Source organism: Scomber japonicus, chromosome 5, assembly GCF_027409825.1.
Source record: "Scomber japonicus isolate fScoJap1 chromosome 5, fScoJap1.pri, whole genome shotgun sequence".
Classification (NCBI taxonomy): Eukaryota; Metazoa; Chordata; class Actinopteri; order Scombriformes; family Scombridae; genus Scomber; species Scomber japonicus.
The window spans coordinates 3,361,940-3,389,834 of record NC_070582.1 but is presented as its reverse complement, the minus strand read 5'-3'; the positions used below and the strand labels follow the sequence as shown (position 1 = coordinate 3,389,834).

Sequence of the window (27,895 nt, the reverse complement as noted above, 5' to 3'; positions counted from 1 at the left end):
AGAAAGAGAAAATAAAAAGTGCAAGAAGCCCGTGAAGAAGAACAGGCGTTTCCAGTCGACTGTAAGGGAACCAGAGTCTCAGAGGGTCAAAGGTGAAGACAGGAAGCTCCCGAACCAGGAGCAGGTGTCTGGACTTAGACAGTGACGGAGTAAAAACAAATACAAAGATCTTCATATATTCAGAAAAGAGTTTTAAGAGTTGGCAGACAAACTGCTCCTGCCTGATGATCGGTCAGTCCATTCTGAAGAACTGGCGATCTCGATGGGGTCAAACTGAGGAAAGACCACGAAACACAACCTCTGGCCCACGTACGTCGCCCTCTCTGCAGGAAAAACACAACAACTGGTCAAAAGTTATACATCAGCAAAAACACACAAAAACACACAAAAACACACAAAAACAGTGTCATTTAAAGGAATACTCTCCAAGATTTTCACTTAAAGTCCCTGTAAAGTAAGAATAAATATGTGTTCTGAGTTTGACATACCACAGAAAAGTTTGACCTGCCAAATTTGAATGATTAAAAAAAATCGCCAAATATATGAAATTAGGCTTCAAAGTTGTGTAAAAATCAGCCTCTTTCTCTGCTCCCAAACGCTGAAGCCCCGCCCCCTACCAAGTGTCACCTGTCAATCAAAATTACTACCTCTACCAAAAACATGGACGCTACGTCTGAGAGCTTTCTGCTGCTAGCTCGGCTACTAGCTCCTCAGCTAACTGGCTAACTGCAGACTGTAGTAGTAGTAGTGTGTGCTGAATGTATTTCTACCTCTACAGCAGCAGGGGCGGGTTTATGCTAATCACTAAATCCTGAACACAGAAATCTTGAAACACAGTTTGTGAAGCCTAGCTCCACAATTCAAATCTAAATGGTTGAAATGCTTTTTACACCTTTTTTAGAAATACATTTATGACCTATTTAATTTAATTCACTTTACATGGTCTTTAAGCAGACTTTCTTTAACAGCTGGTGATTTGAACATTACCTGCTAGTCACCAATTTAATGCAATTAAACCAACAGTTTTCCAGTGAAGTCGCTTCTCTTCCTGTCATTGAAATACCATTTGGAGCAATGTATTTGTATTTTAAAGAGGCTCACTGATCCTCCAATTAGTGGACGACCTGCTCCACAACAGCTAAATGTGTTTTTGCAAATCTGATAGATGAAAACATGCGAACACCAACATGCAGGTCTGTTACTTGTTTACACTTAAGCAATTAAATCAATTCAACGTGTGCCGAATTAGCTCTGTAGCCGTAGATGTACAGACAACTGTCACTGAATGATGAGTGATACTGAAGAAAACTTTCTCAGCTACTTTTTCCTATGATATAATAAGTGGATTAATGGATGTTTATTGTTGATGGAAATCAGAGATAATGATTTCCTCAGGAAGCTCAAGTCACACTGAATGACATTAGTGTCTGTTTCATGTCTGCGCTCAGGACGATTTTTGACTTGTTCACCACAGGCAGCATCTGTCTAACCTTTAATTCATAGCCCCTCTTGGGAAAACCTTTGACTTAATCCTGCTGAATGTCTATTACAGACTATATCCTGTCATTTCCTCATGGTTAAAATGGCATCAGGAACCATGAGCTCAATTACCGAGAAAGCACAGACTTTATTATAATCCCCATCTCAACCTTGTGATGGTCATCCTGTCTCCAACTCACCGATGAAGTCGTAGATACACTTTGGTTTTTCTTTCCAGTGAACACCCAGGAAGTAGACGGGTACGCCAGTGAGCATGATGACCAAGCCGACGCCACAAACCACCGGCTCCGAGTACAGACTGAAACCCAGCAGCAGCGCCCAGAACATCAGGTAACACACAGGAACCAGCAGGTTCACCTGAGGACAACACAACGTTTAAAGTTTATAATAACACAAAACAAATAACACGTATGTGGTTAGGCATGGGCCGGTATGAAATTCTGACGGTATGATAACCTTAGGTAAAAATATCACGGTTTCACGGTATTATGATTACGGCTATAAAATGTGATATTTTGAAATGTCTGTATTTAAAAACAAAAAAAAAGGTTTTTTTTCCCATTGAATGGTCTTTTATTTTTAGTAAATATGTATTTAAAATAAATGATAATAAAAAATAACTGAATTATTTCTAAATAAAATAAAAAAAGTGCAGTCCTTCAACTGAGGCTAAACCTGCAGCTCAAGTCACGACATGAATTGATTATTTTTTGTGAGAAAAAAAACAAAATGCAAATAAATGCAATCACTGAACCTGTGGCTCAAGATATCAGAACATAAATAATTGAAAAAAGTAAAAACACTTCTAAGACAAATATAAATAAATAAATGCAGCAGGAGCTTAAAACTGAATCAACAGTTTTTGGAGACTTGCTCACTATAGGATGTATTTCCTCCTCGCACTGCTGCTGTCCGGGACCTTCTTCCTCCAAGACGCGGCCGTCTGTCTTTTTACGGTAGGTATAAATACAGCCGACTTGGTCCTTTTAGACGGGGGGAAAGTTCGGGGGGCTCGCCTCCTTCAGCCATCATACAGCCTGCAGAGCTACCTGCTTGTAACAGCAACCGGAGTACGGGAGGGGTTGTCTTTACGCTGCAGCTGCACACGACCAGGGACCTCCACTCTCTCTCTGACCAGACGTCACATTAAAAAAAAACCTGCTCATACCGCAGGAACGGTATGACGGAAATTTTTAGTGGTTTTGAAACCGTGACTTTTTCATACCGTGGTATACCTTGAAACCGGTAACCGGCCCATGCCTATATGTGGTGAGGCAAAAAGAAGTGAGTAGGTACCTTGATGGGTCGGTACAGGTTGGGTTTCTTCCAGCGGTAGTACAGCAGGCCTGCGATGGTAACGCCGTACGACAGGTAGTTGATGAAGGAGACGTAGTTGATCAGGTTGTGTGTTTCTCCGATGCAGAGAATCACGATGGTGGCAGCACACTGAAAAACACAGAGAGGTGAAAACAAGACGTTAAATTCAATTAATGTCTTCTGTCTGAGAAGATGACTCCAATGATGTCACCTGTTGGGTTTATTTACGCAGCTTTATGTTCTAGTTTACACTACTTATATACAGTTAGCTAGTTTAGTCCACTGTACTACAGTAAAGTACAAGTACTTCAAATTGTACTACAGAAAAGTATAAGTACCTCAAACTGTACTGCAGTAAAGTACAAATACCTCAAACTGTACTACAGTAAAGTACAAGTACCTCAAACTGTACTACAGTAAAGTACAAGTACCTTAAAGCTGTCTTTAAGTACAGTACTTGAGTAAATATACTTTAGTTACTTTCCACCACAGCTAACAGTTTATATAAACCTGTATGTATTATCATAGTGAGGTTGTACATACGCAGACCAGCAGGGCAGGGATGGGTGTACAGTTCTTGAAGTGGATCATAGCCAGCAGGCTCGGCAGGTGACCTTCTCTGGCTCCAGAGAAACACAACCTGCACACAGAAACATCATCAGCACCCAGACTGAAGCGACGTGACGTGAAGAGTTAAGGCCCATTTATGCTCAACGTTAAATACGGATCTGGATACAGACAGAGCCTTCTGTCCGTGCTCTGCGTTCATTTCGTCCGTATTTCTGCACGTTTCCATAAAGCTTACGGATACGGACCAAACGGAGCAGTACCACCGGAAACCATGGGGGGGGGGCAGTGTTGTATCGTTTTTGTCTTTTATGCTAAGAGGAACATTATCAATATTTCCTCCACAGTCGCCATGTTTGTTTTTGAGTTTGTTGTTGTCATAAACGTTTGACTCTGTGCTGCCCCCTGGTGGATATATTGGTTAACATCCATGCCAACGTAAAGGACGCATGGAAGTATGTGAGCAGTAACGCTAACATCGTTTGAAAAGGACATAGACATTTTCGTACATCCGTTGAGCATAAATGGGCCCTTAGAGGGAGCAGAAACAGAAAGCAGAGCTTCACCTGGAGGAGGTGAACAGGTATCCGTTGATTCCTCCGAAGGTGGACAGAGCCACAGAGATCGGCATGATGACGGAGAACATTCCCAGCAGCTTCTCTCCAAACGTCTGAACAGCAGAATAAAAACACAGAATCAACAAACATGAAACACTACACTTTAACTTTGGTTGATCCCCTGATTTTCCCTCTAGTGCCACCAACAGGTAAAAACTAAGACCATTAAATCAGCTTCTTATTTCCACATTCAGCAGTTTACTGATCAACAGTATCATTCATTAGTTCATCGTGTTTCTGTCCGCCTGCTGAATGTAAAGTTTAATATTCTGTCTCTTTTAGCTCTGTTTTTCCTCTCTACCAACTCCTGAGGGAAATATCTAAATACTCCACTATGTTCACCAGATCGTCTACAGATAACTGTGTCTGTTTGAGCAGGTAGTGTACCATGCTTTTATTCTGAAAAATGAGAGTGGGAGAAGGAAGGGAGAAAAGAGAGAAGAAGGAAAGAAAGAGAGAAGGAGGGAGGGAGGAAAGAAGGAAAAGAAGGAAGGAACTAAGTCACCAGCTAGTCTACAGATAACTGTTTGCTGTGAGCAGGTAGTGTACAGTGCTTTTATTCTGAAAAACAATGCTATGAGAGTGCTGAGAGTGAATCAAAACAGTAACAGAAGCTAAAATCAAATCTTTATTAATGACATTTGAACTGTAGATTAAATGTAGTGAAGTAGAAAGGACAATATTTCCCTTTGAAATGTAGTAAAGTGGAAGTATAACAGAAAATGGAAATACTTAAGTATATGAACCTCAAAATTGTACTGAAGTATAGTCCTTGTAAATATACTGTATTTCATTATTATAATTACTTTACTCTTGTTCTATTTTTACTCTTCTCTTTCTACGCTTCATACTCGACTCGGCTAATAAACTGATTCTTATTTTCTGAGATGTGACGGCAGACGGTTCGACGTCCGGCCGCGTTACTCACTACGGCCACAGCATTGGATGACAGCAGCTCCTCGGGCGACATGGAGGAGAAGTAGGCGATGTTGGTGAGCGTGTACACAAAGGTCACCAATGGGATGGAGATGTAGATGGCACGAGGTAGATTCCTGACCGAGGCCACACACCATGCACACATGATACAGTCACACAACCAAACATGAATTAAACATGCATGAAAGTTGATCAAAGGGCAACAGAAATATGTTTTTTTAATGTAATTTTTAACATTAAATATTCACCTGTAGTGGTTTATGATCAGTAAAAAACCCAACCAACATAAATCTCTACAATAACTACCAATGACGCTTGTTGGTTTTTGGTTTTTACCCAATTTTCACCCAAGTAATTACACATTTTCAACCAAACTCTATAACACAACACTCGGAAAGGATGTTTATGAACCAAATATTTTCCAGAAAACAGGTTTGGTTTTTAAAGCATAGCTGAGATTGTAAAAATAGGAGAGAAAATGCAAATGAACCACTAATTATGCACCAGACTCCTTCTACAAACAAGAAATTGATGCCTACAGAGTATTTGCATTGTAAACACTAGTCAAAAATGTACATATAATGTAATATTCATTATTTAAACATGTTGTCACTGTACACCAGTGTATAAATCTGTACAATTAACATTGATGCTCATTTTTTGGTTTCTTACCAGATTTTCATCCCAAAATTACCCCAAAAATTACAGATTTTCACCCTAATTCAATGACCCAACACTTCCAAAGGATGTTGTGTTTTCTGCTGTGAAGTAAATAAGTTTTCTTGTAATAAGCACAGCTCAGATTGTAAAAACTGAAGAATAAACAGGCAAGAAAATGCAAATTAGCCCCTAATTATGCACTAGACTCCTTCTACAAACAAGAAATTGATGCCTACAGAGTATTTGCATTGTAAACACTAGTCAAAAATGTACATATAATGTAATATTCATTATTTAAACATGTTGTCACTGTACACCAGTGTATAAATCTGTACAATTAACATTGATGCTCATTTTTTGGTTTCTTACCAGATTTTCATCCCAAAATTACCCCAAAAATTACAGATTTTCACCCTAATTCAATGACCCAACACTTCCAAAGGATGTTGTGTTTTCTGCTGTGAAGTAAATAAGTTTTCTTGTAATAAGCACAGCTCAGATTGTAAAAACTGAAGAATAAACAGGCAAGAAAATGCAAATTAGCCCCTAATTATGCACTAGACTCCTTCTACAAACAAGAAATTGATGCCTACAGAGTATTTGCATTGTAAACACTAGTCAAAAATGTACATATAATGTAATATTCATTATTTAAACATGTTGTCACTGTACACCAGTGTATAAATCTGTACAATTAACATTGATGCTCATTTTTTGGTTTCTTACCAGATTTTCATCCCAAAATTACCCCAAAATTTACAGATTTTCACCCTAATTCAATGACCCAACACTTCCAAAGGATGTTGTGTTTTCTGCTGTGAAGTAAATAAGTTTTCTTGTAATAAGCACAGCTCAGATTGTAAAAACTGAAGAATAAACAGGCAAGAAAATGCAAATTAGCCCCTAATTATGCACTAGACTCTTTCTACAAATAAGACATTACTGGATTACGATTTTAAACTGTATCTTAATAGTCAAAAAATGTACACTTATTGTAATATTACTCATTATCTAAGAATTCTGTAATAATACACCAGTGTTTTTAGGAATGAAACCCGAAAATAATAACCTCTATACTTAATTGAACATGATTTCTCCTTAAAAATGCCACTAAACATCGTCCACCAAGCAGGACAAACAAAACAATCAGAGGTGGAAGCTGAATAAGTAATGTCACAGCACTGGAAATGTTGATAAAGTATAAATATTCACCGTCTGGGTTCAACCACTTCCTCTGTGACGTAGTTCAGGAAGTTCCAGCCGCTGAAGGCGAAGGAGGCCTGCAGGAAAGCCAGAGCGATCTGACCGACCGACGGCGTCGTCTCCATGGAGAAAGCCACCTGAGGAGTCAGCGCCTCGTAGTTCCCTGCAGGAGAAATCACACGTTTAACCCTTTGTAGGTCTGCTCAACCGTTTGGTAGAGGTCACTTTGTGTCATGATATCTGCTCAAAAACTAAATCTATTGAACCCATTTAACTTTTAGGTCAATCTTTACCACTTGTATGAGGTATGTAATGCACAGACAGACCATGAGATTGTGTTATGGTTGCTATAGATACGGGTTGTGCTAGTGTATAAAGGAAGAATAACACAAATCGCTGCTGACATCAGAGATCCTGCTGGAGACATTTTTGAAGTTGACTTTCATGTTCTCATCTTGTACATGAACAGAATGAGTCTCTAACATGTTTTTAATAAAAGTTTAGAACCGATGAGGTGTGAATGAGTCTGTAGAGGCTGTAAAACATCATATTTAGGCTCAATGAGGAAATAAATCCATGTTTTATGTTGTCATGGCCTCAAAGAGGAAGGAAAAGCGACCTACGGGTTAAAACCTTAAGACTTAAGGTTACCGTTGCAGATCTGGACGAGGCCGACCACGATGATGAGACCCAGAGCCATCAGCTTCCCAACGGTGAAGACGTCCTGGATCCTGGTGGCCATGCGGACGCTGGAGCAGTTCACCCAGGTCAGCAGCACTGAGCGGGAGACACGAGGAAGACAAACAGAGGAGGATCAACACTTACTGATTCATCACATAATTATAGATAACGTGGTACATCTTTACATCTTTACATCTCTGCATCTCTACATCTCTACATCTCTGCATCTTTGCATCTCTGCAACTCTACATCACTGCATCTTTACATCTCTACATCTTTAAAGACTCTTGTATTCCAAATGCAATTCCATGGTCAACAAACTATGGAAAGCTAGATGAAAGGGAAGTGTAGCCAAGAGCTTTATAAATGGGCTGGTTGGTGCTTTCTGCCTTCTACCTGATATGTATGCATATGAGTGGGGGCTGGGGGGGGGGGGGGGGGGGGGGGTACATGTGATGTGCTGTGTCCATCTCACAAACATATGTCTATGTGTAATGGATGAATGTGTTTATTTGATGTACTCTATGTGTTTTATATAGTATTCTTACCAGTGAGACCAAAGACAATTTCCATGCAGGACGTGACAACAAAGTATTTTCTATTCTTCTATTCTATTTACATCTCTACATCTTTACATCTCTACATCTCAACACCGGTGTTGGAGTTCAGTGGGCGGCAGCGGCTCAGTTGCCCCGGGAGGCAGGAATGTGAAAAAAGGGGGTAAAAGCGAGGGAAGGCGGTGATTGTTTCACCTCGTCCATCACTGTCAGCGGCTCGCTCTCATGGTGGCCTCACTCTCCAGCACAAAGACGAGCTGTCAGACCCACAAAACAAAACACTTCCGTTGCGGAGGGCAACGAAACGTGCCGATACCCCCTCCTCCCTCCTCCTCCTCCTCCTCCTCCACCTCCCTCTCTTCTTAGGCAACACACCAAGCAATTAGGCAGCCTGACAGCTCCACATGGACCGATGTGATGTCAGCTCAGGACTGTACAACCAGGAGATCCTCTATGACACGAGAGTCAAACTCATTTTCATTCAAGGGCCACATACAGACCAATCTGATCTCATGTGGGCTGGATCATTAAAAAGATGGAGGAAAGGAAGGAAGGAAATAAGAAGGGAAGAAAGGAAAGACAGATAAAAAGAAAGAGGGAAGAAAGGTAGGAAGGACATACAGAAGGAAGGAAGGAAAGACGGAAGGACAGATGGAAGGAACAGAGGAAGGAAGGAAGGACAGAAGGAAGAAAGGTAGGAAGGACAGATGGAAGGAAGGACAGAGGGAAGAAAGGTAGGAAGGACAGACAGAAGGGAGGAAGGAAAGAAGGAAGGACGGATGGAAGAAACGGAGGAAGGAAGGAACGAACGAAGAAAGGAAAAAAGGAAGGTAGGAAGGACAGATGGAAGGAAGGAAAAGAACACAGGAAGGAAAGTGGGCCGGATTGCACCCCTCGGTGGGCCGGTTCTGGCCCACGGGCCGCATGTTTGACACCCCTGAAGTCTATGAAGTCTTCTCTGCTCTATCAGTGTCACTTCCTGCTGCACGAGTTCATTCATTCATTTTTGATACCAACATCATCGCCACTCCTCTCTTCGGCTTTGGTCAAGTTGTTATATCTCTCTTTTTTTTCAAACATACTCTAAATATTTACACGCAGAGTGGATTTTTGCCACCTTTGAACTACATGAAAGCGCCTCAGACTTCATAAAGACGTCAGTAAAAATGTACCTGACAGATTTAAATACTACAGTAGTGTGAATAAATTATAACCTGACATGCTGAGTCTGCATTCACTCTCTATTTACCACACAGTCCTCTACGTTTACCCTCCACCAGTGTGTGAATGCACAGATTTGATTGGCTGATTAGCGTCACGTGAGTTTCCGAGGGGTCGCTCCACTTTTACCGTAATACCTGGAGAAGCGGCACCCGTTAAAATAGAAATGCTCAGTCAAAATGTAACAATCCTCAGTATTTCATCTGTTATTGTCCGGGACCAGACTGTTATTTTAAGAAACTCTTAAATAATTTGTGAACTTGTCCTTTAATTCGAAGTGTCGTTTTCTTTCCTCATGGATCAGTTCTGGTTGTATATTTTAACTTCCTATGTCAGTTTTATATTTGTAGTATCTGCTGACACACAGTATTTATTTATCACTAGCTTTTGTACTTCCAGACTACACTACAAACCAAACACACACCCCCCCCTCCCAATCCCATCTTCCTCCTCCTGGGATGTTGTACATTTTTTACTACACCCATTAAAAAGGGTTTTTAAAAAGCCTTCAGACAGCAGTTACATAAGAGAAGCTTTACATGCCACCACTTCCTCTCTCTCTCTCACACACACACACACACACACACACACACACACACACACACACACACACACTAAAGGAATGGACCTATTTTCTGGGAGATATTACTAATTTTAGAGCAATCATTTGGGAGCGAGGACAGAGGAAAGATCAGGATCCAGCAGCAGCAGAACAACCACAAAAACCATCCTTCATGAATGATGCAGGCGTGCAGCCAGATGCATCATTCCTCTAAACTGCAGGAATAAACACAGCAGCAGCGGAGAGTTGTTTCAGCCTGTCAGCATCTTTAATGTAGTTTCCTGCTAAATGTACACCAGTCTACAATTAACAGCCGTGCTTCATATGAGAATAGCTTCATTACATCTCTATGCAGAGTGAATTTATCTTATTTATTGCTAGTTTTGTGCAGATGATGCTTCACACAGATGCTATTATACAGGTTTACAGTGTTGGAGAGTAACTAGTTAAATGTAAAGGAGGTTAACATCTGAAGTCAGATCTTTAAGATTATGCTCAGAAGGGTTTTTTCCTCATTTTTTAATATTTAACATGTTACTGAATACATATATTGATGTTTTAATTCTTTTGAATCAATATTGTTTTATATTTAGTAAATAAATCATGATATGAGCTCATTTGGAGCACACATGGGCTTAAATGGAGTCACAGTACCAAAGAAGGAAGGAAGGAAGGACGAAAGGAAAGAAGGAAGGGGAGAAGGAAGGAAGGTACGTAAGTAGGTAGGTAGGTAGGAAGGAAGGAAGGAAGGAAGGAAGGTAAGTAGGTAGGTAGGTAGGTAGGAAGGAAGGAAGGACAAAAGGAGAGAAGGAAGGGGAGAAGGAAGGAAGGTATGTAAGTAGGTAGGTAGGTAGGTAGGAAGGAAGGAAGGAAGGTAAGAAGGTAAGTAGGTAGGTAGGTAGGTAGGTAGGAAGGAAGGAAGGACAGAAGGAAGATAGGTAGGTAGGAAGGAAGGTAGGTAGGTAAGTAAGCAGGTAGGAAGGAAGGACAGAAGGAAGAAGGGGAGGTAGGAAGGAAAGTCACTCTTGTCTATTTATTTATTAATTTCAAAATTATTGTTCCTCAACATAAATAATTTTCCTCAAATTAAAAGTTTCAAATCTGAGGAATAAAAAGTTTAAAATCAATCTCAGACTATAAAGTAAAGGTTTTAAAACACTTACGGAGACATGTGGCGGACAGCATGCGTGTGGCCATGTAGGGAGGAACACAGTCGGGGAAGACGGGCTGCAGGACGTAGTTGGAGAAGGTGAGAGCGATGACGGCCAGCGTGGTCGGATACATGATGAGGACAGCGCTCCACAGCAGCAGAAACCTGGACCACAGACACACACACACTCAGTCAGGTTTATTACTGGGTGGTACTGCTCCAATATGGGTTATTTATCTGGTACTACTAAATGCTAGTTTAGGGTTTTAAATGCAGCACACAAGTAAGTTCAACCGACATTTTAAAGCCTCCTGTCACTAAAAATATCTGTATCGTTTTTTGCAGAATAATGTGTGAGTTTGTTTTTAATTTCATCTACTGAAGGTTTTTTCCTCTCTGTAATCATTGTCCTCGAGTCAAGGAAGGAAGGGAGGAAGAAGGAAGGAAAGGAGGGAAAGGAGGAAGGAAGGAAAGGAGGGAGGGAGGGAGGAAAGAAGGAATTAGGGAGGGAGAGAGAAAGGAAAAGAGGAAGGAAGGAAAGAAGGACAGAGGAAAGAAGTAAGGTAATGGGGAGGAAAGAAGGAAGGGAGGAAGGAGGGAAGGAAAGAAGGAGGGAGGGAGGAAGGAAGAAAGGGGGATGGAGGAAGGAAAGAAGGAAGGGAGGAAAGAGAGAAGGAGTGAGGAAGGACAGATTGAAGGAAGGAAGGGAGGAAAGAAGGAACAGTCAAAACAGACGGGAGGACGACAGGAAGGTTAAAAGATCTCCTTCTAATGATCTTTCAGTGTAAAGTGATGGAGGACTAAATCATTATAAAGTCTCTGATCAGCTTCTATTGAGCTTCAGCAGTGTGAGTTACTATAGTTATTATAGTTACTATGGTAACAGTGTGAGTTACTATAGTTATTATAGTTACTATGGTAACAGTGTGAGTTAGTCATATCAAGTGATATCTGACACATTTACAGTCTTTTTAGCATCAGATTCCCTCTTAGTGTTTCCTGTTGAGCTGTGGTGGAAGTATAGTAACAAAAAGACTTTGATACTAAAAACACTGTAACGTTGAAACATAGAAGATGAAGATTTGACTTGAACCAACAGTCAGGAGCTCAAATGAACATGAAGTGTGTTTCGGTGTCTGTAATGATTCCTCCTGTTCATACTGACCGTTAGATCCTTCATTATGTTTACAATGGAAGTGACTAAATCCACAGTCCTCCTTCTGTGGAAACATGGATTTAAAACTTTAATCTGAAGCTAATATGAAGCTTCAGCGTCTGAATGAGTCAAATCTTCATCTTCTATGTTTCAACGTTACAGTGTTTTTAGTTTGTTTGTTTGTTTGTTCGTACGTCTTCTTGCCGCTTATCTGGGGTCGGGTCGCGGGGGTGGCAGCCTAAGCAGGGAAGCCCAGTCTTCCCTCTCCAGCTCTTCCCGTGGGATCCCGAGGCGTTCCCAGGCCAGCCGAGAGACATAGTCTCTCCAGCGTGTCCTGGTTCTCCTACCGGTAGGACGGGCCCTGAACACCTCACCAGGGAGGCGTCCGGGAGGCATCCTAATTAGATGCCCGAGCCACCTCATCTGGCTCCTTTCGACATGGAGGAGCAGCAGCGGGTCTACTCCGAGCTCCCTCTGGATAACTGAGCTTCTCACCCTATCTCTAAGGGAGAGCCCAGCCACCCTGCGGAGGAAGCTCATATCGGCCGCTTGTACCCGCGATCTTGTTCTTTCGGTCACTACCCAAAGCTCATAGGTGAGGGTAGGAACGAAGATCGACTGGTAAATCGAGAGCTTCACCTTTCAGCTCAACTCTCTCTTCACCACGACCGATCTGTGCAGAGTCCGCATTACTGTAGACGCCGCACCGATCCGCCTGTCAATCTCCCGCTCCATCCTTCCCTCACTCGTGAACAAGACCCCGAGGTACTTGAAGTCCTCCACTTGGGGCAGGATCTCATCCCCGACCCGAAGAGTGCACTCCACCCTTTTCCAGTTGAGGACCATGGACTCGGATTTGGAGGTGCTGATTCTCATCCCGGCTGCTTCACACTCGGCTGCGAACCGATCCAGCGAGAGTTGGAGGTCACGGTCTGATGAAGGCAACAGGACCACATCATCCGCAAAAAGCAGTGACCCAATCCTGAGGTCACCAAATTGGACCCCCTCACTGGAAACAAGTCCGACTTATTACCGGCAATGCGGACCAAGCTCTGGCACCGGTCATACAGGGAACGGACAGCCCGTATCAGGGGGTCTGATACCCCGTACTCCCGGAGAACCCCCAACAGGACTCCCCGAGGGACACGGTCGAATGCCTTCTCCAAATCCACAAAACACATGTGGACTGGTTGGGCAAACTCCCATGCACCCTCAAGGATCCTGCAGAGGGTGTAGAGTTGGTCCACTGTTCCACGGCCTGGACGAAACCCACACTGCTCCTCCTGAATCCGAGGTTCGACTCCGATGGACCCTCCTCTCCAGCACCCCCGAATAGACCTTACCAGGGAGGCTGAGGAGTGTGATCCCCCACACCCTCTGGCCCCCCTTCTTAAAAAGAGGGACCACTTGACATGACTAACTCAGACTGCTGAATGAAAACTTCTTTACTCACCCCATCAGACCGCCGAATATCTCAGTCACGTAGGAGTAGTCGCCCCCAGATTTGGGGATGGTGACGCCCAGTTCGGCGTAGCATAATGAGCCCAGTGCAGCGATGCCGCCTCCCAACAACCAGACCACCAACGCCAAACCCACCGAGCCCGAGTGCTCCAGGACTCCCTTAGGAGAGATGAAGATCCCTGAGCCGATGATGTTCCCTGTGGAGAGGACCAAAGATGATGCTTCACATACATGCTACTATACAGGTTTACAGTGTTGGAGAGTAACTACTTGTAGTTAAATGTAACGGCATTACGTAATTTAACTAGAAAATAAATGTAACTGTAATCCATTACAATTACTGAGAGAAATATGTTACTTTAACTTTTACTGTAATACTGCATACTACATCACTCATAATACTGCAGTACTTTTACTGTAATACTGCATACTACATCACTATAATACTGCAGTACTTTGACTGTAATACTGCATACTACATCACTCATAATACTGCAGTACTTTGACTGTAATACTGCATACTACATCACTCATAATACTGCAGTACTTTTACTGTAATACTGCATACTACATCACTATAATACTGCAGTACTTTTACTGTAATACTGCATACCACATCACTCATAATACTGCAGTACTTTTACTGTAATACTGCATACTACATCACTCATAATACTGCAGTACTTTTACTGTAATACTGCATACTACATCACTCATAATACTGCAGTACTTTTACTGTAATACTGCATACTACATCACTATAATACTGCAGTACTTTTACTGTAATACTGCATACTACATCACTCATAATACTGCAGTACTTTTACTGTAATACTGCATACTACATCACTCATAATACTGCAGTACTTTTACTGTAATACTGCATACTACATCACTATAATACTGCAGTACTTTTACTGTAATACTACATACTACATCACTCATAATACTGCAGTACTTTTACTGTAATAGAGTATTTTTACATCATGTATTCATACTTTTACTTAAGTAAAGGATCTGAATACTTCTTTAACTGCTTGATACTTAAAAACTTTATCTCACTTCTGCATTTAATGTCATTTTTCTTCTTCTACATCAACACCAATGTGTGTCTGTTGGTTCACTACTTAGAATATCTCAACTCATATCAGACAAATTACCATGAAGAGGATGTTTTCCACCCAGTTTTAGTGTTATTTTTAATTTAACTGTTGGATTATTCACCCAAACTAAAGCTTCTTATAATCTATTCTGCTCTTTTTAAATGTACACCTCACACTTGGTTCATGATTGTTAATAACTTGAATATCTTTTGAATGTCATTTTGCACAAGAAACAACATATGTGTGACAGTTTTTAGCTTGAAATAACAGATGGCTACGAGGTAAAGTTTCCCAAAGTGGTGTTGGTGCTATTGTGACCCACTTTAACCCTTTTTTTAGCTTGTTGACTCTTAGAAAGCAGCTCTGACTCTGAGCTCATTGTGAGTCATTGTGGGAAACATGTTTACATCTGTCCACACAGCACACGTGACTCTTTTTGGTCTCGGGAGGGTTTTCACATGGTAAACTTCAACACCCCTGAACATATCCAGCATTTACTGTTGCACCAATGACCCGTTGAGCAATCCAAACTGTTCCCCCTGTGAGTCTATACAGAGGGCATTAAAACACAAAGGAGCTCTATAACAGAGTGAGTTAGAGAAGGAGGTAAAGGCCATCACTCAGGCCCGAGGACAATCCCTCCTGCCCAGAGCCTCAGTATGCAGTGTAGAGTACCAGCGGATCCGACACATTCAGACTACAGCGCTACCAGTAGCACGGCAGAAGGCAGCCAAGTGGCACAGACAGCCGTTACATAACCAGACATAAATTATCCACTCCGGGGCTGCAGAGGTGGGAAGTGACCGACTCACCTTCTGCATCCGGTAACTCCTGCAGCTTCCTTAAAAAAGTGACAAGCAGCAGGAAAAAGAGAAAAGATAAAAAGGATACTGGTGTTGTTGTAGAGATTAAAATCTACACACATAAAAAAAAAAAAGAATAATAAAAAGTCTTGTTTACTATAATAATCGCAGTGACACATGACTTCTGAAGGCCGAGCTCGGTTCGGTGTGCAGAGCAGCCAGCTTGTTTTTTCTCCGTCTCTTTGTGAATGGAAAGGTGCTTCAGCATTCTGCACACAGGACCTTTCTCTTGTTTTCCGAAGAAGGATTTTCAGAAAAAATGTCCGCCTCGAGCAACTAAGAACACTCAGTTTAGCAGGAAAACGTGGCTCGATTAGCCAATACCTGCACCAAAAACCAGGTCTGACCTCCATGAGGGTCACTGTATGCTTCAATTGATAAAAAGCTCCTGAGCAGGAAGCTTTGATAGTCTTAAAGCAGCAGTCAGGTTTTCCTCTCTGTAATCATTCCTCCTGTTCTTCATACTGACTATTAAAACCTAATGATCTTTCAGTGTAAAGTGATGGAGGACTAAATCATTATAAAGTCTCTGATCAGCTTCTATTGAGCTTCAGCAGTGTGAGTTACTATAGTTGTTATAGTTACTATGGTAACAGTGTGAGTTAGTCATAACAAGTGATATCTGACACATTTACAGTCTTTTTAGCATCAGATTCCCTCTTAGTGTTTCCTGTTTCTCTGTGGTGGAAGTATAGGAACAAAAAGACTCTGATACTAAAAACACTGTAACGTTGAAACATAGAAGATGAAGATTTGACTCATTCAGACGCTGAAGCTTCATATTAGCTTCAGATCAACTTTTAAATCCATGTTTACACAGATTTTCACTTCCATTATAAGTGCATGATGAAGGGATCTTCTAATGCTCAGTATGAACAGGAGGAATGATTACTGCAAGAAAAACACACTTCATGTTACTTTGGGTTCGTGACTGTTGGTTAAGAAACACTTGAAAAACTGTGAACTTGTCCTTTAATACAATTCTCCACAGATTTAGCATGAAGAGTTTTTAAAAAAGGATCAAAATCAACCGTCCTTTTTCCAAATATTCTTCTTCCTTGTCAACACCTGCCACCTACATTACCCAAAATGCAAAACTCAACTCGCTTCACTGTAATTGACACATTGTGGTGTGTTAGTAACCAGGAGCTGCTGTCTGTGTAACATGTTCAATCCTACACATGCACCATCCTGCTCCCAGAAATACTCACTACAGCACCAAATGTAGATTAATCCGCTCCTGAAAATAGTCCTCAATAAATGTGCTATTTCTGTCTGATTTTAAGAATGAAACTATAGGAATTTTATGTTTACTTTTATGGTGCGGCTGAAGCACTCTACAAATGAAATGATTATGGCTTTAGTCATGCCTAAAAAGAACAGTACCTGCTATTTCTCTCGTTTTTGGAGGCACTGGAGAGTGTGTTTGTATGTCTTTTAGATATGTTTGTTGTTTCTTGTTGTATGTGTGTTTTATGGATCGAACTGGTCTGAAATAAAGATAAAGATATATATATATATATTTGTGGTCTGTTTTTAAGGATTTACAGTAAGAACAGATGGTCACGGGGCTGAAAGTAAAAGATAGAGACGAAATCAGAAAATTGTGAGAGATAGATTTGTGTATTTTATTGGGATTTATTGGCAGACCTTCTCTCCTGAGACTGTGAAAATGATCTCTGTTATTCATCTTTGGAGCCATTTCTAAACAAAGTAATGTGGCCAAACTCCTCAAAATAAATGTCAGCCAGTGCAGTGGTGTGGCTCCATTTGTAGTAAATATTCACTATTTTTCTTTTATTTATTCCACCTCATTGCTTTGCCTTTCCTTCTCACTAATTGTAGTTTGGCTTTCAATCCGCCATTCCCTAATTATCCCGATTAAGCTCACCTGGTGCATTCGAGCCTTCTTTAAAGACAGCACTCCTTCTCTTTTACCTTCCCTCACTGATGGCAGACCTGGTAGGAGGTTTTTCTACCAGAAACCTAATTTACCCTTTTAAAGATATGGGAATAATTTGATTTGAGTAAATTTAATCTTGTATTTGCTTCTTTCAGACTTGGAGACCCATGTTTTATCTTTTCTTTTGTCTCTTCCATTTATTGCTGCACAGATACAACCACTGATTATTGAAATAAACCTTTTTTTAAAAAAGTGAAGTGAAGTTTCATTCATCCTGACCGATACCTCTGATGATAATCAACCTTTTTTGAACCTCCAACTTTACATCCACTCTGTCTCTTATTGTCTCATAGTTTCCTAAATTTGGATTATCAGTCTGCAGACGACAGCAAAGTGAAAGTGCTGCTCCTGCATCATCAGTTTTCTACAATCTCTTCTGTATCGATCGGATTCATCTGCAGAAAATGTAATTATTTCACAGCAAAATTACTGCACTGAGTCTAATAAGTACATTTTCCTTTGATGATGATGATTATGATGATGATGATGATGATAGTCCTACAGCATCTACTGACATTAAAAATATACTTAGTGCAGAAACAGGAGGGTTAGTAGACATGTTAATGGGCACATTTTGATTTTATCAATTTATTCATGGGTCAATGGCATTTCTTTGTCTCCATGTGGTTTAGTTTAAATTTAAAGGGTTAAAATGTGAAAATAAACGTATGAATAACTTGCACACATCCTTTTTTTGTGGACCCAGCATCAAATTTCTGCTTTTAATCCATTTAGAGAGACTATATTAGAGGATTATGGTAAAAATGTCTAAGTGGTGTAACCATAAAAACTTTGTACCAAATAATTCAACTTGCTTAAAAACAGTAAATAGTCAATAAAACAGCATATCAACTAGTTTGGCATTATCTTACATCCTTCCTTCCTTTCCTCCTACCTTCCTACCTAACACCATATCAACTAGTTTGGCATGATCTTACATTATAACTTTTATATTAAATAAAGCTAATGGAATACTATTGTTCTAAATATTACATTTAATCTGGGTAACCATGGAGATCAGGAAACATTTACAGTCATTATTAGTATAAGTCCACTTAAATACACTGTAGGTGATAAAATATTTCATATTTATCATTCTTTTGTGATTACACCATTTGACATTTTCAGGAGCATTCAGTCTTACTTTTTTATTTTTAGATAATATTAGATCATAATATAGTGTGATTGTTAAAAAAAAATACCTTCCTCCATACAGTGAATGGTCAGAATATGAACAGTATGTAAGGATTAAGGATGTGAGCACAATAAACTCAATTATCATTACATTTAGTAGCTTATAACCATTACATTTTTTTTACTGTTTATTTGTGGGGGGGGGGGGGGGGGGTTTACCACAGAAAAGAACATTTCCTTCTTCTCCGTAACGTAAACGACCAACATCTTTAATAATTTAGGGGATTTTTACGGTGGCCCTGAAGGGCAAACGACACCAACAAAAAGGAAAACACAACGACATTAACAAAAACACAACGACATTAACAAAAACACAACGACATTAACAAAAACACAACGACAAAAAGGAAAACACAACGACAAAAAGGAAAACACAACGACAAAAAGGAAAACACAACGACATTAACAAAAACACAACGACAAAAAGGAAAACACAACGACATTAACTCCTAACGGAAAGGGTAGGTACCTGCTATGACAAGGATAATTGCTGATTGGACAAAAGCACGTCCGTCTTTTTAACAGGTGGGAAAGGCTGCTTTACGCCATACCAGGTAGTTTAGTGAATGCACGTCCATATATATATATCTGATGATCTCCACCTGCTTAATCCAAGCATGATGCCTCATGTTGTGAAGTACAATTGTGGGATCCGAAATACTGGACACCATATTCTGTATACATGTTCAAATAAAAATAAATAAATAAAAAGTCACCCGACACGGGATTTGAACCAACTGCAAAAAATTCCCAGCCTAATGATTTACCATGAGGCCACATAGCTACACAACAAGCAACTGTCATAAAGTCATACAATTACTGTTGAATTAAAAATCACGTTTGCATAGCCACGACTGTCAACACACCACGGCCAAATTAACTTGTGACCACTGTTATTGCAATGATAACACTTTAACACTTTACAGGTCCAGCTTGTTGCACCCCTGAAAAACATTTCACGATGATCAAAGATCACGTCTGGTAAAGATGGTCTAGGAAAATCACGCATTTGATGTTTTAGACACGTTTATGTCCATCAGTCCGTGTGTTGTAAATCATGTTGGAGCAACAGTGTGTAAAATAAAACAATTTGAAGTCCAGCGGAGTAACGTGTGGCATATAGGATATCCACACATATTGGCATACTCAGTTATAAAATCATTCATCACATCACTTGTTGATATGAAGAAGTTTAGACTGAATGGATAGTGGGTAGTGGAGCGAGGAAAGCAATATGACCAAATATGAAATTGATTACCTGGTATGGCGTAAAGCAGCCTTTCCCACCTGTTAAAAAGACGGACGTGCTTTTGTCCAATCAGCAATTATCCTTGTCATAGCAGGTACCTACCCTTTCCGTTAGGAGTTAATGTCGTTGTGTTTTTCTTCTTGTCGTTGTGTTTTTGTTAATGTCGTTGTGTTTTCCTTTTTGTCGTTGTGTTTTTGTTAATGTCGTTGTGTTTTTGTTAATGTCGTTGTGTTTTCCTTTTTGTCGTTGTGTTTTCCTTTTTGTCGTTGTGTTTTTGTTAATGTCGTTGTGTTTTTGTTAATGTCGTTGTGTTTTTGTTAATGTCGTTGTGTTTTTGTTAATGTCGTTGTGTTTTTGTTAATGTCGTTGTGTTTTCCTTCTTGTCGTTGTGTTTTTGTTAATGTCGTTGTGTTTTCCTTCTTGTCGTTGTGTTTTTGTTAATGTCGTTGTGTTTTTGTTAATGTCGTTGTGTTTTCCTTTTTGTCGTTGTGTTTTTGTTAATGTCGTTGTGTTTTTGTTAATGTCGTTGTGTTTTCCTTTTTGTTGGTGTCGTTTGCCCTTCAGGGCCACCGCAGATTTTTCATTAATTATTTAACAGTTTAAGAGTGACTTTTACACTTTGAATTGTGTTTGAACCTCAGCTAATGTAACCTGGATCGTTAACGTCTGCATTATTAAAGACATATATAGAAAAACACTCTGCTTGGAATAATAGTTTAGTAGTAATTAATTAGTATATTAATGTTCTTCAAACGGCATATTTTTTTCTCCCTCATTGAAAAATACAGAATTTCTGAATCTCTGAAATATTACATTTATCTGCTGACCCTTTGGAGGAGGCCCCACCCCTAGGTTGGGAACCACTGGACTAAACTAGCTAACTGTATATAAAGTAGTATAAACTAGCTAACTGTATATAAAGTAGTGTAAACTAGCTAACTCTATATAAAGTAGTGTAAACTAGCTAACTGTATATAAAGTAGTATAAACTAGCTAACTGTATATAAAGTAGTATAAACTAGCTAACTGTATATAAAGTAGTATAAACTAGCTAACTGTATATAAAGTAGTATAAACTAGCTAACTGTATATAAAGTAGTATAAACTAGCTAACTGTACATAAAGTAGTATAAACTAGCTAACTGTATATAAAGTAGTATAAACTAGCTAACTGTATATAAAGTAGTGTAAACTAGCTAACTCTATATAAAGTAGTGTAAACTAGCTAACTGTATATAAAGTAGTGTAAACTAGCTAACTGTATATAAAGTAGTATAAACTAGCTAACTGTATATAAAGTAGTGTAAACTAGCTAACTGTATATAAAGTAGTGTAAACTAGCTAACTGTATATAAAGTAGTATAAACTAGCTAACTCTATATAAAGTAGTGTAAACTAGCTAACTGTATATAAAGTAGTGTAAACTAGTAGCTAACTGTATATAAAGTAGTATAAACTAGCTAACTGTATATAAAGTAGTATAAACTAGCTAACTGTATATAATACTTTTACCGTAATACTGCATACTACATCGCTCATAATACTGCAGTACTTTTAGTGTAATACTGCATACTACATCACTATAATACTGCAGTACTTTTACTGTAATACTGCATACTACATCACTATAATACTGCAGTACTTTTACTGCAATACTTCATACTACATCACTCGTAATAGTTATGTACTTTTCCTGTAATACTGCATACTACATCGCTCATAATACTGCAGTACTTTTCCTGTAATACTGCATACTACATCGCTCATAATACTGCAGTACTTTTACTGTAATACTGCATACTACATCACTCATAATACTGCAGTACTTTTACTGTAATACTGCATACTACATCACTCATAATACTGCAGTACTTTTACTGTAATACTGCATACTACATCACTCATAATAGTTATGTACTTTTACTGTAATACTGCATACTACATCACTCATAATACTGCAGTACTTTTACTAATAATGGAGTATTTTTCCATTGCAGTATTGGTACTTTTACTTCATCTAAGCCTCTAAATACTTGTTCCTCTGCTGTAAAGGTGACTCTGTGCAGCTGTGTGTTGATTCCTGACTTGTGTGACAGCAGATGTATTAACTCAGACAGTGAGCTGCTGTGTTGTTAATATTAATACCAGCTGATGTGTAAGAGCAGAGCAGCCGGCCCTCTGCATGCAGGCCTCCTCCTCCTCCTCCATCCAGCCTGCATGGAGCTCATATTTACTGTGCTTAGGTGTGTTTAAAGGTCCCTGCTGTTCATTCTGCCCCAGCAGACAATGTTCTTCTGCTTGACCACCAGCCTGCTTCTGGACTTCATATATTTCAGCCACGTAAGCGCTCAGTTTCATCTCAATCCACATGCAAACAAACATGGAGTCCCTCATTTTCTTATGAACCAATGCCACAAAAACTCTGAATTTCCTCCAGCTTTTCTCATGCAATGTTTAAAGTATGTAAAGCTTTGTTTTAACACTTATTAATGATTTAAAAGTGTTGCAGCAGCTTGCAGAAGTCAAACACTGACTGCAGCTATTTTTTTTTTTTTTTTTTTGTAAGAAGTTGTGCAGTAATAAAGTGAGAGCTGAACTGTCTTGTTTGCCTCACCTATGATGATGGTGCACGCGCTCAGCAGCCCGATCTCCTTCTTCAGCGTCACTCTGTCGGGGATTTCGGGGATTTCGGGCTTCTTCCTGCGGTCTGTCACGGTGCCCTGCGGCCGGGAGCAGATGCTGCTGCTGCCGTTCTGTCCATCCATGTCCGCCTTACCCGGGTCCGGTCCGGTCCGTCCAGTTCACTGTGTCCTCCCAGTCCCAGTGCTTCCAGTGCTCCCAGTGCTCCTGTCCTCTCCTCACTCCGTATTCATGCACACTGAATGGGCTGCGCTTGCGCAACAACCTGCCGCTGTCCAGGGTAGAATGTTAAATACCCGGGACCAGCCGTGATGCGTTCAGGGACCCGGGACCAGCCGTGATGCGTTCAGGGACACGGGACCCGCTGTGATGAGTCCAGGGACCCGGGACCCACAGTAATGCGTTCAGGGACCCGGGATCCACCGTGATGCGTTCAGAGACACGGGACCAAGGTTATTATGTAGGTTTGAAATAACAATAATAATATAGTTTTTCAATTTCCTTAGTTTTTATTTAGTTTTCGTTTTGTTTTTTAGAAAACTTTTTTTTATTGTTGTTTCAGTTAATTATTTTTTCACTGCTAGTTTTAGTTAACTATACTCACCCTACCCAGGACCTTTCTTACATACAGTCTATGCCCAGGACCCACCATGAGGCGTTCAGGGACCCCAGATAATAGAGGTATTCAGATCTACAAACCACTCACTGTCACTGATTTATGTTTAATGACACACATACACACATAGCTGACACTCTATATTCATCTCTACATAAAGATGCTGATATATTTAATTTTATAAAATATAAAATATGGAAAATATCTGCTGACTTCATAACTAACACACACACACACACACACACACACACACACACACACACACACACACACACACACTTAGAAGTCAGTAAATTTCACAAAATGACATCGATCCTAAAGTTTCTTCACAAGTTTCAACATATATATAACAAATATTAATTTTCATGTCCATATGAGACAAAATGCTTCTGTGAAAGTTTTTGTTAAAGTTCCTCACATCCTGAAGCAGCAGAGATCACGTTTAAGTTGACCATCATCATCATCATCATCCAAACGTCCCAGCAGGTTAAATAAAGAGTCCAGGACTGCTTTCAGCTTTCAGCTCCCAGCAGCTGTGGGTTTGTGGAAGAAGTTGTGGATGTGCTGAGCGGCAGCCTGACCCACGATGGACTCCAGCTCGGAAAGGTCGGCGTTACACAGCTGATTGATGCTGGAGAAGTGCTGCAGCAGAGCCAGAGCTTTGACCCTGCCCACCCCCGGGACCTGCTGCACCAGGGCCAGGACCATAGGATCCAACAGCCGAGTCGCACTCCTCCGCCTGAAGGGGTTCTCTCTGCCGTCGCTGTTGATCTGCAGACGGTCACACAGCTGTGGGTTAGACTTCTTAGATACATGTAAGACACCAGAGATCTGTGTTTGACTCTTTTATACAATAATATGCAGCAATATAGACCACAATCATTGTTTAAAATACAAAGGCAGGCCCAGGAACATGGAGAATGTATTTAATGGGAGATGGAGATATAGATAGAGAGAGAGAACGAGATACAGAGCCTAGTTTGACCCAGGCGGGGAGTCCTGGTCCTCTGAAATGAGGCCAACGCGGAAGTAACTTAGAACTGCATTCTATCAAAAGGCCACCAGGTGGTGACCGTCTCTATACAAGTCAATGGAGAATTCACCAACTTCTCACTTGATTTCTAACCTCAGTAAACGTTTTCAAAATGTGTTTATGGTCTCAATCGCTAGTTTAAAGCCTTCTTCAATGCAGTATGATGTTCATTTGGGACATTTTGGCCTCCCTGATTTTATATGTGACGATAAAGCAGGGTATGCATTAGGGCGTGGCTGCGTCCTGATTGACAGGTTGATTGCACAATGTCCTCGAGATCCAGCCCTCGCAACCATAGCAACCTTCCCGCTCCACCCATGGCCCTGCCTCATGCCCATATAAGTAGAATCCGTGTTTTTATTTTTCCCAGCATGCACCTGAAATTTTCAAGAGGGTGCTGCCCAGTTCCTCGAAACTATTGGCTTCCGAGCAGCAGTCCACAAACCAATGGGTGACGTCACGGATGTTATGTTCATTTCTTTTATACAGTCTTTGGTTTGACCCAGTGCATGCTAATGATGGAAAATCCCCTAACAGATTTAGCTAGAGAGAGAAATGAGGTGGGGAAAGATTTTAGGTAGACTTTTCAAGATAATGCACTTTTTTAAGAGCAGTTTGTCACCTTTCTGACAATGTAAACAAAAACTGAAAATATATAAGCTTCATAAATGTAGAATTAATAGCAGAGCTGTTGCATTGGATTGCACAGGTGTTCCTAATAAAGTGATCGGTGAGTGTATGAACATAGAAAAACTAGATAAGTAAAGAGGGACACTGACACTGAAACACAGACAAGAGGACATTTTCTTATCAAACTACAACTTTAAAATGAATCCCCAACCTCTGACAGCAAATGAAGGTTATAATAAAGCATTTTTTTACCATTTGATTGATGAGCTGTGAGGCCTCAGTCTGCCCGCTGACCGGCAGGAGAGTCAGGCCGAGGTCGAACACCACAAACTTCTGGACAGTGGAGAAGTACTGCTCGCTCAGTCTGGTGTTCTCCACCAACACCAGCTGCTGGAGACTGCTGCTGGCCTTCAGATCAGGAGACACGCTGAGGTTCAGATACATCAGACACAACAAAGCAGGTGATATTTAAGCTAATATTCATCAAACTCACATTTCTGTAGCGAACCAGCTTCCTCTTGTAGCTGCTTCCTGCTATGATGTCGCACTCGGACACGTACAGGATGCAGCTTTTGTTGGGAAGGTGGAAATCTGCCACACCGAGCTCGTTCTCAAAGAGGATCTTCACACCTCCAGCTGCAGCAGAGGATTTAAAAAAAAAAAAAAAACATATTACATGCTATAAACCTTAGAGAGAAAACATCAAATAATGTAAAATACATGATGCAACCAAACAAGTAAAGAGAGACCGTATTCATTTTAAACCTTTAGCTACGTCTGGCCAACTACATGCATCTAACAAAGGTGAAGAGCTGCAACTAACAATTATTCTTATTATCAATTAATCTACAAACCATTTTCTCAATTAATTATTTGCTCCACAAAATGCCAAAAAATAGAAGAAATTAGTTTGTTTTGTCCAAAACAGTCCAAAACCCAAAGATAGTTTTAAATCACACAACAATAAGGAAACTAGCAGATATTCACATGTGAATTTTAGCCAATTCTGTTCCATAAAATAAAGTCATTTACAGTATTCCCAAAACAGTTCAGATCAATTTTCTGTCGACTAATCCAAAAAAATGATTTATCATGATTTACTTACTAAATATAAATAAATATAAAATATAAAAAAATATTGATTTCAAAGAATTAAAAATAGCAATATGATTTAAATATGTATTCAGTAACATGTTAATATTAAAAAAATGAGGAAAAAACCCTCCTCACTAAATCTGACTCTAAACCTAAAAACAAAATAAAATTAAGTGTCACCTTTAAACTCTGAGTAGTCTTATGATTATTTAATAGTCACTCTTCAATTCGGCATTAATAACATCTCGTTTGCAAGCTTTATTTCTGTAAAATGTCACTTTATCCCACAGATACACATTAAAACCTGACCTATGAGCATCTCAGTTTAGTCTTTATTTAACATGATCAGATTATTTTTAGTCAATGACATGTGAGCCGAATTAAAAACGGGGATTATATGATCCAGAAAATATAAACAGTCTTATTCTAACAGGTTATTTTGTTCATTTTTTAAAGCAAAATAATCTTAAATATTAATATTTTTGAATGAAGTTTGGTGCGTTTGAGGTCTGCAGGTTAAAGAGGACAACACAGACTCTCCCTAAAGTTATACACGTCAAGGCTGTTATAGATAAATTGGAAATAAAAGAAAATGTTGCTGCAGATTAAGTGATTTCTTACCCTTTAAACTTTGAATAAGTGTTGTGTGTCTCCACTTCTCGCTGACTAGGATGTGTCCATAAGGAGGAACAGCATGCAGCACCGCTTTCACTTTAGTTTCCATTGAAATCAAACGCTAACCGGCTTCACCACATTATTGCAATTAAAGACAGATTTATTAAACTCTATCAGATTATTGGTGTATATTGAAAATTAACTGTTTCCATGCAACCGTTCAAAAAATGCTGCAGATGTCATGTTTGCCTCCAAAGAGTCCAAATGTCTTCTTCTACGGTCTGAAATCTGCACAGGTGACAAACACACGCCTCCATGTCGACACCTTGTGTTCAAAATTAGAAACACAGCCTTGCACTATGGGATTAAATCTGTGTCATGAAAATTCAATTAAATCTCCCATAAATAAATAAAAAAAGTAAAACTAAAAGTGAAAAAAAATAATTTGAAAGAAACAATTAACTCAAAGGAAAAACTAGTCACATTACATTTGATTACAATACGTTTGGTTTTTACGCTACAAGGTTAAGGTAGGAACAGCGTGCATTAAGAGGATAAACTGCTCTTCATTCATAGGAACATACACTCTGCCTTTTCACTCTAGAATACGGTGTGTAATGTGTGTCTATGTGTGTGTAGTGTGTGTGTTTAATCCAAGACATGATGTAGTCATGCATTGGAGTGGAGGAATGTTAGCATTGATGTGGCAGGTACAGAATTACGAGTTGGTTTTTTACATTGATTAGAGTCAACTGACTCACTTGCGTTGCTGCTGCCTCTACCGCTACTCGTTTTGTTTTCAAACGACGCATCGACGCACAGTTTTTGCGTCAACGTATTTTTTGCGTCAGCGTAATCGATTACGTCGACGCGTCGCCCCAGCCCTACTTTGAAGCTGATAAAGACATATATGAGGTCCACCATGAGCCAAGAAAGACTCACAGGACTGGCCGTTATGTCTATTGAGCGTGATGTTCGCCGGTCTTTGGACATGATGGACATTGTGGTTGCCTTTGCTGAAGCCAAGGCTTGCAAACAGCAGATGTATATTTTGCATATTTTTTAACGGTTAATCTTATATGTGTGTGTTCTTTTATCTATGTTGGATTTTATATTTAATACCGAATTTTCACTTTGTTTATATGTTGATTGCAAATGTTCAAATAAAATAAGTAAACATATGTGTGCAGTAGCCTATATGCAACATTTGTAAGCAATATTTGTTAAGAAATATTTTATTGATATAATGTGTGGTTGAACTTCAACAGTGTGTCTATGCTGTGGTTCCTGTAGGCTTTGGGCGGGC

The 27,895-nt window shown here is 39.9% G+C and overlaps 2 protein-coding genes across 2 annotated transcripts; both read right to left on the bottom strand.

The window, feature by feature from the left end:
• Positions 1 to 192: 192 nt before the first annotated feature.
• Positions 193 to 22,725, bottom strand: slc7a10b (solute carrier family 7 member 10b). Its single transcript, XM_053318590.1, has 11 exons — positions 22,575 to 22,725; positions 13,581 to 13,785; positions 10,985 to 11,136; positions 7,452 to 7,577; positions 6,810 to 6,963; positions 4,930 to 5,053; positions 3,951 to 4,054; positions 3,361 to 3,457; positions 2,797 to 2,946; positions 1,680 to 1,857; positions 193 to 323 (listed from the first exon to the last, which is right to left on the bottom strand). The coding sequence occupies exons 1-11, from the start codon at positions 22,723 to 22,725 to the stop codon at positions 193 to 195; spliced, it is 1,572 nt and encodes a 523-aa protein (XP_053174565.1).
• Positions 22,726 to 23,709: 984 nt separating this feature from the next.
• faap24 (FA core complex associated protein 24) lies at positions 23,710 to 26,814 on the bottom strand. Its single transcript, XM_053319573.1, has 4 exons — positions 26,596 to 26,814; positions 25,373 to 25,515; positions 25,132 to 25,287; positions 23,710 to 23,987 (listed from the first exon to the last, which is right to left on the bottom strand). The coding sequence occupies exons 1-4, from the start codon at positions 26,696 to 26,698 to the stop codon at positions 23,736 to 23,738; spliced, it is 654 nt and encodes a 217-aa protein (XP_053175548.1). The 5' UTR covers positions 26,699 to 26,814; the 3' UTR covers positions 23,710 to 23,735.
• Between the last annotated feature and the right edge of the window lie 1,081 nt (positions 26,815 to 27,895).

Excerpts from the sequence above, each read along its gene's own strand:
- slc7a10b (XM_053318590.1), bottom strand. The coding sequence starts at position 22,725 with ATGGATGGACAGAACGGCAGCAGCAGCATCTGCTCCCGGCCGCAGGGC. Across the intron at positions 6,964-7,451 it reads CCTCGTCCAGATCTGCAACG|GGAACTACGAGGCGCTGACT; the intron begins GTAACCTTAAGT and ends TTTCTCCTGCAG. Across the intron at positions 5,054-6,809 it reads GAAGTGGTTGAACCCAGACG|GAATCTACCTCGTGCCATCT; the intron begins GTGAATATTTAT and ends GGCCTCGGTCAG.
- faap24 (XM_053319573.1), bottom strand. The coding sequence starts at position 26,698 with ATGGAAACTAAAGTGAAAGCGGTGCTGCATGCTGTTCCTCCTTATGGA. Across the intron at positions 25,516-26,595 it reads ACTTATTCAAAGTTTAAAGG|CTGGAGGTGTGAAGATCCTC; the intron begins GTAAGAAATCAC and ends CCTCTGCTGCAG. Across the intron at positions 23,988-25,131 it reads CACAGCTCATCAATCAAATG|ATCAACAGCGACGGCAGAGA; the intron begins GTAAAAAAATGC and ends GACCGTCTGCAG.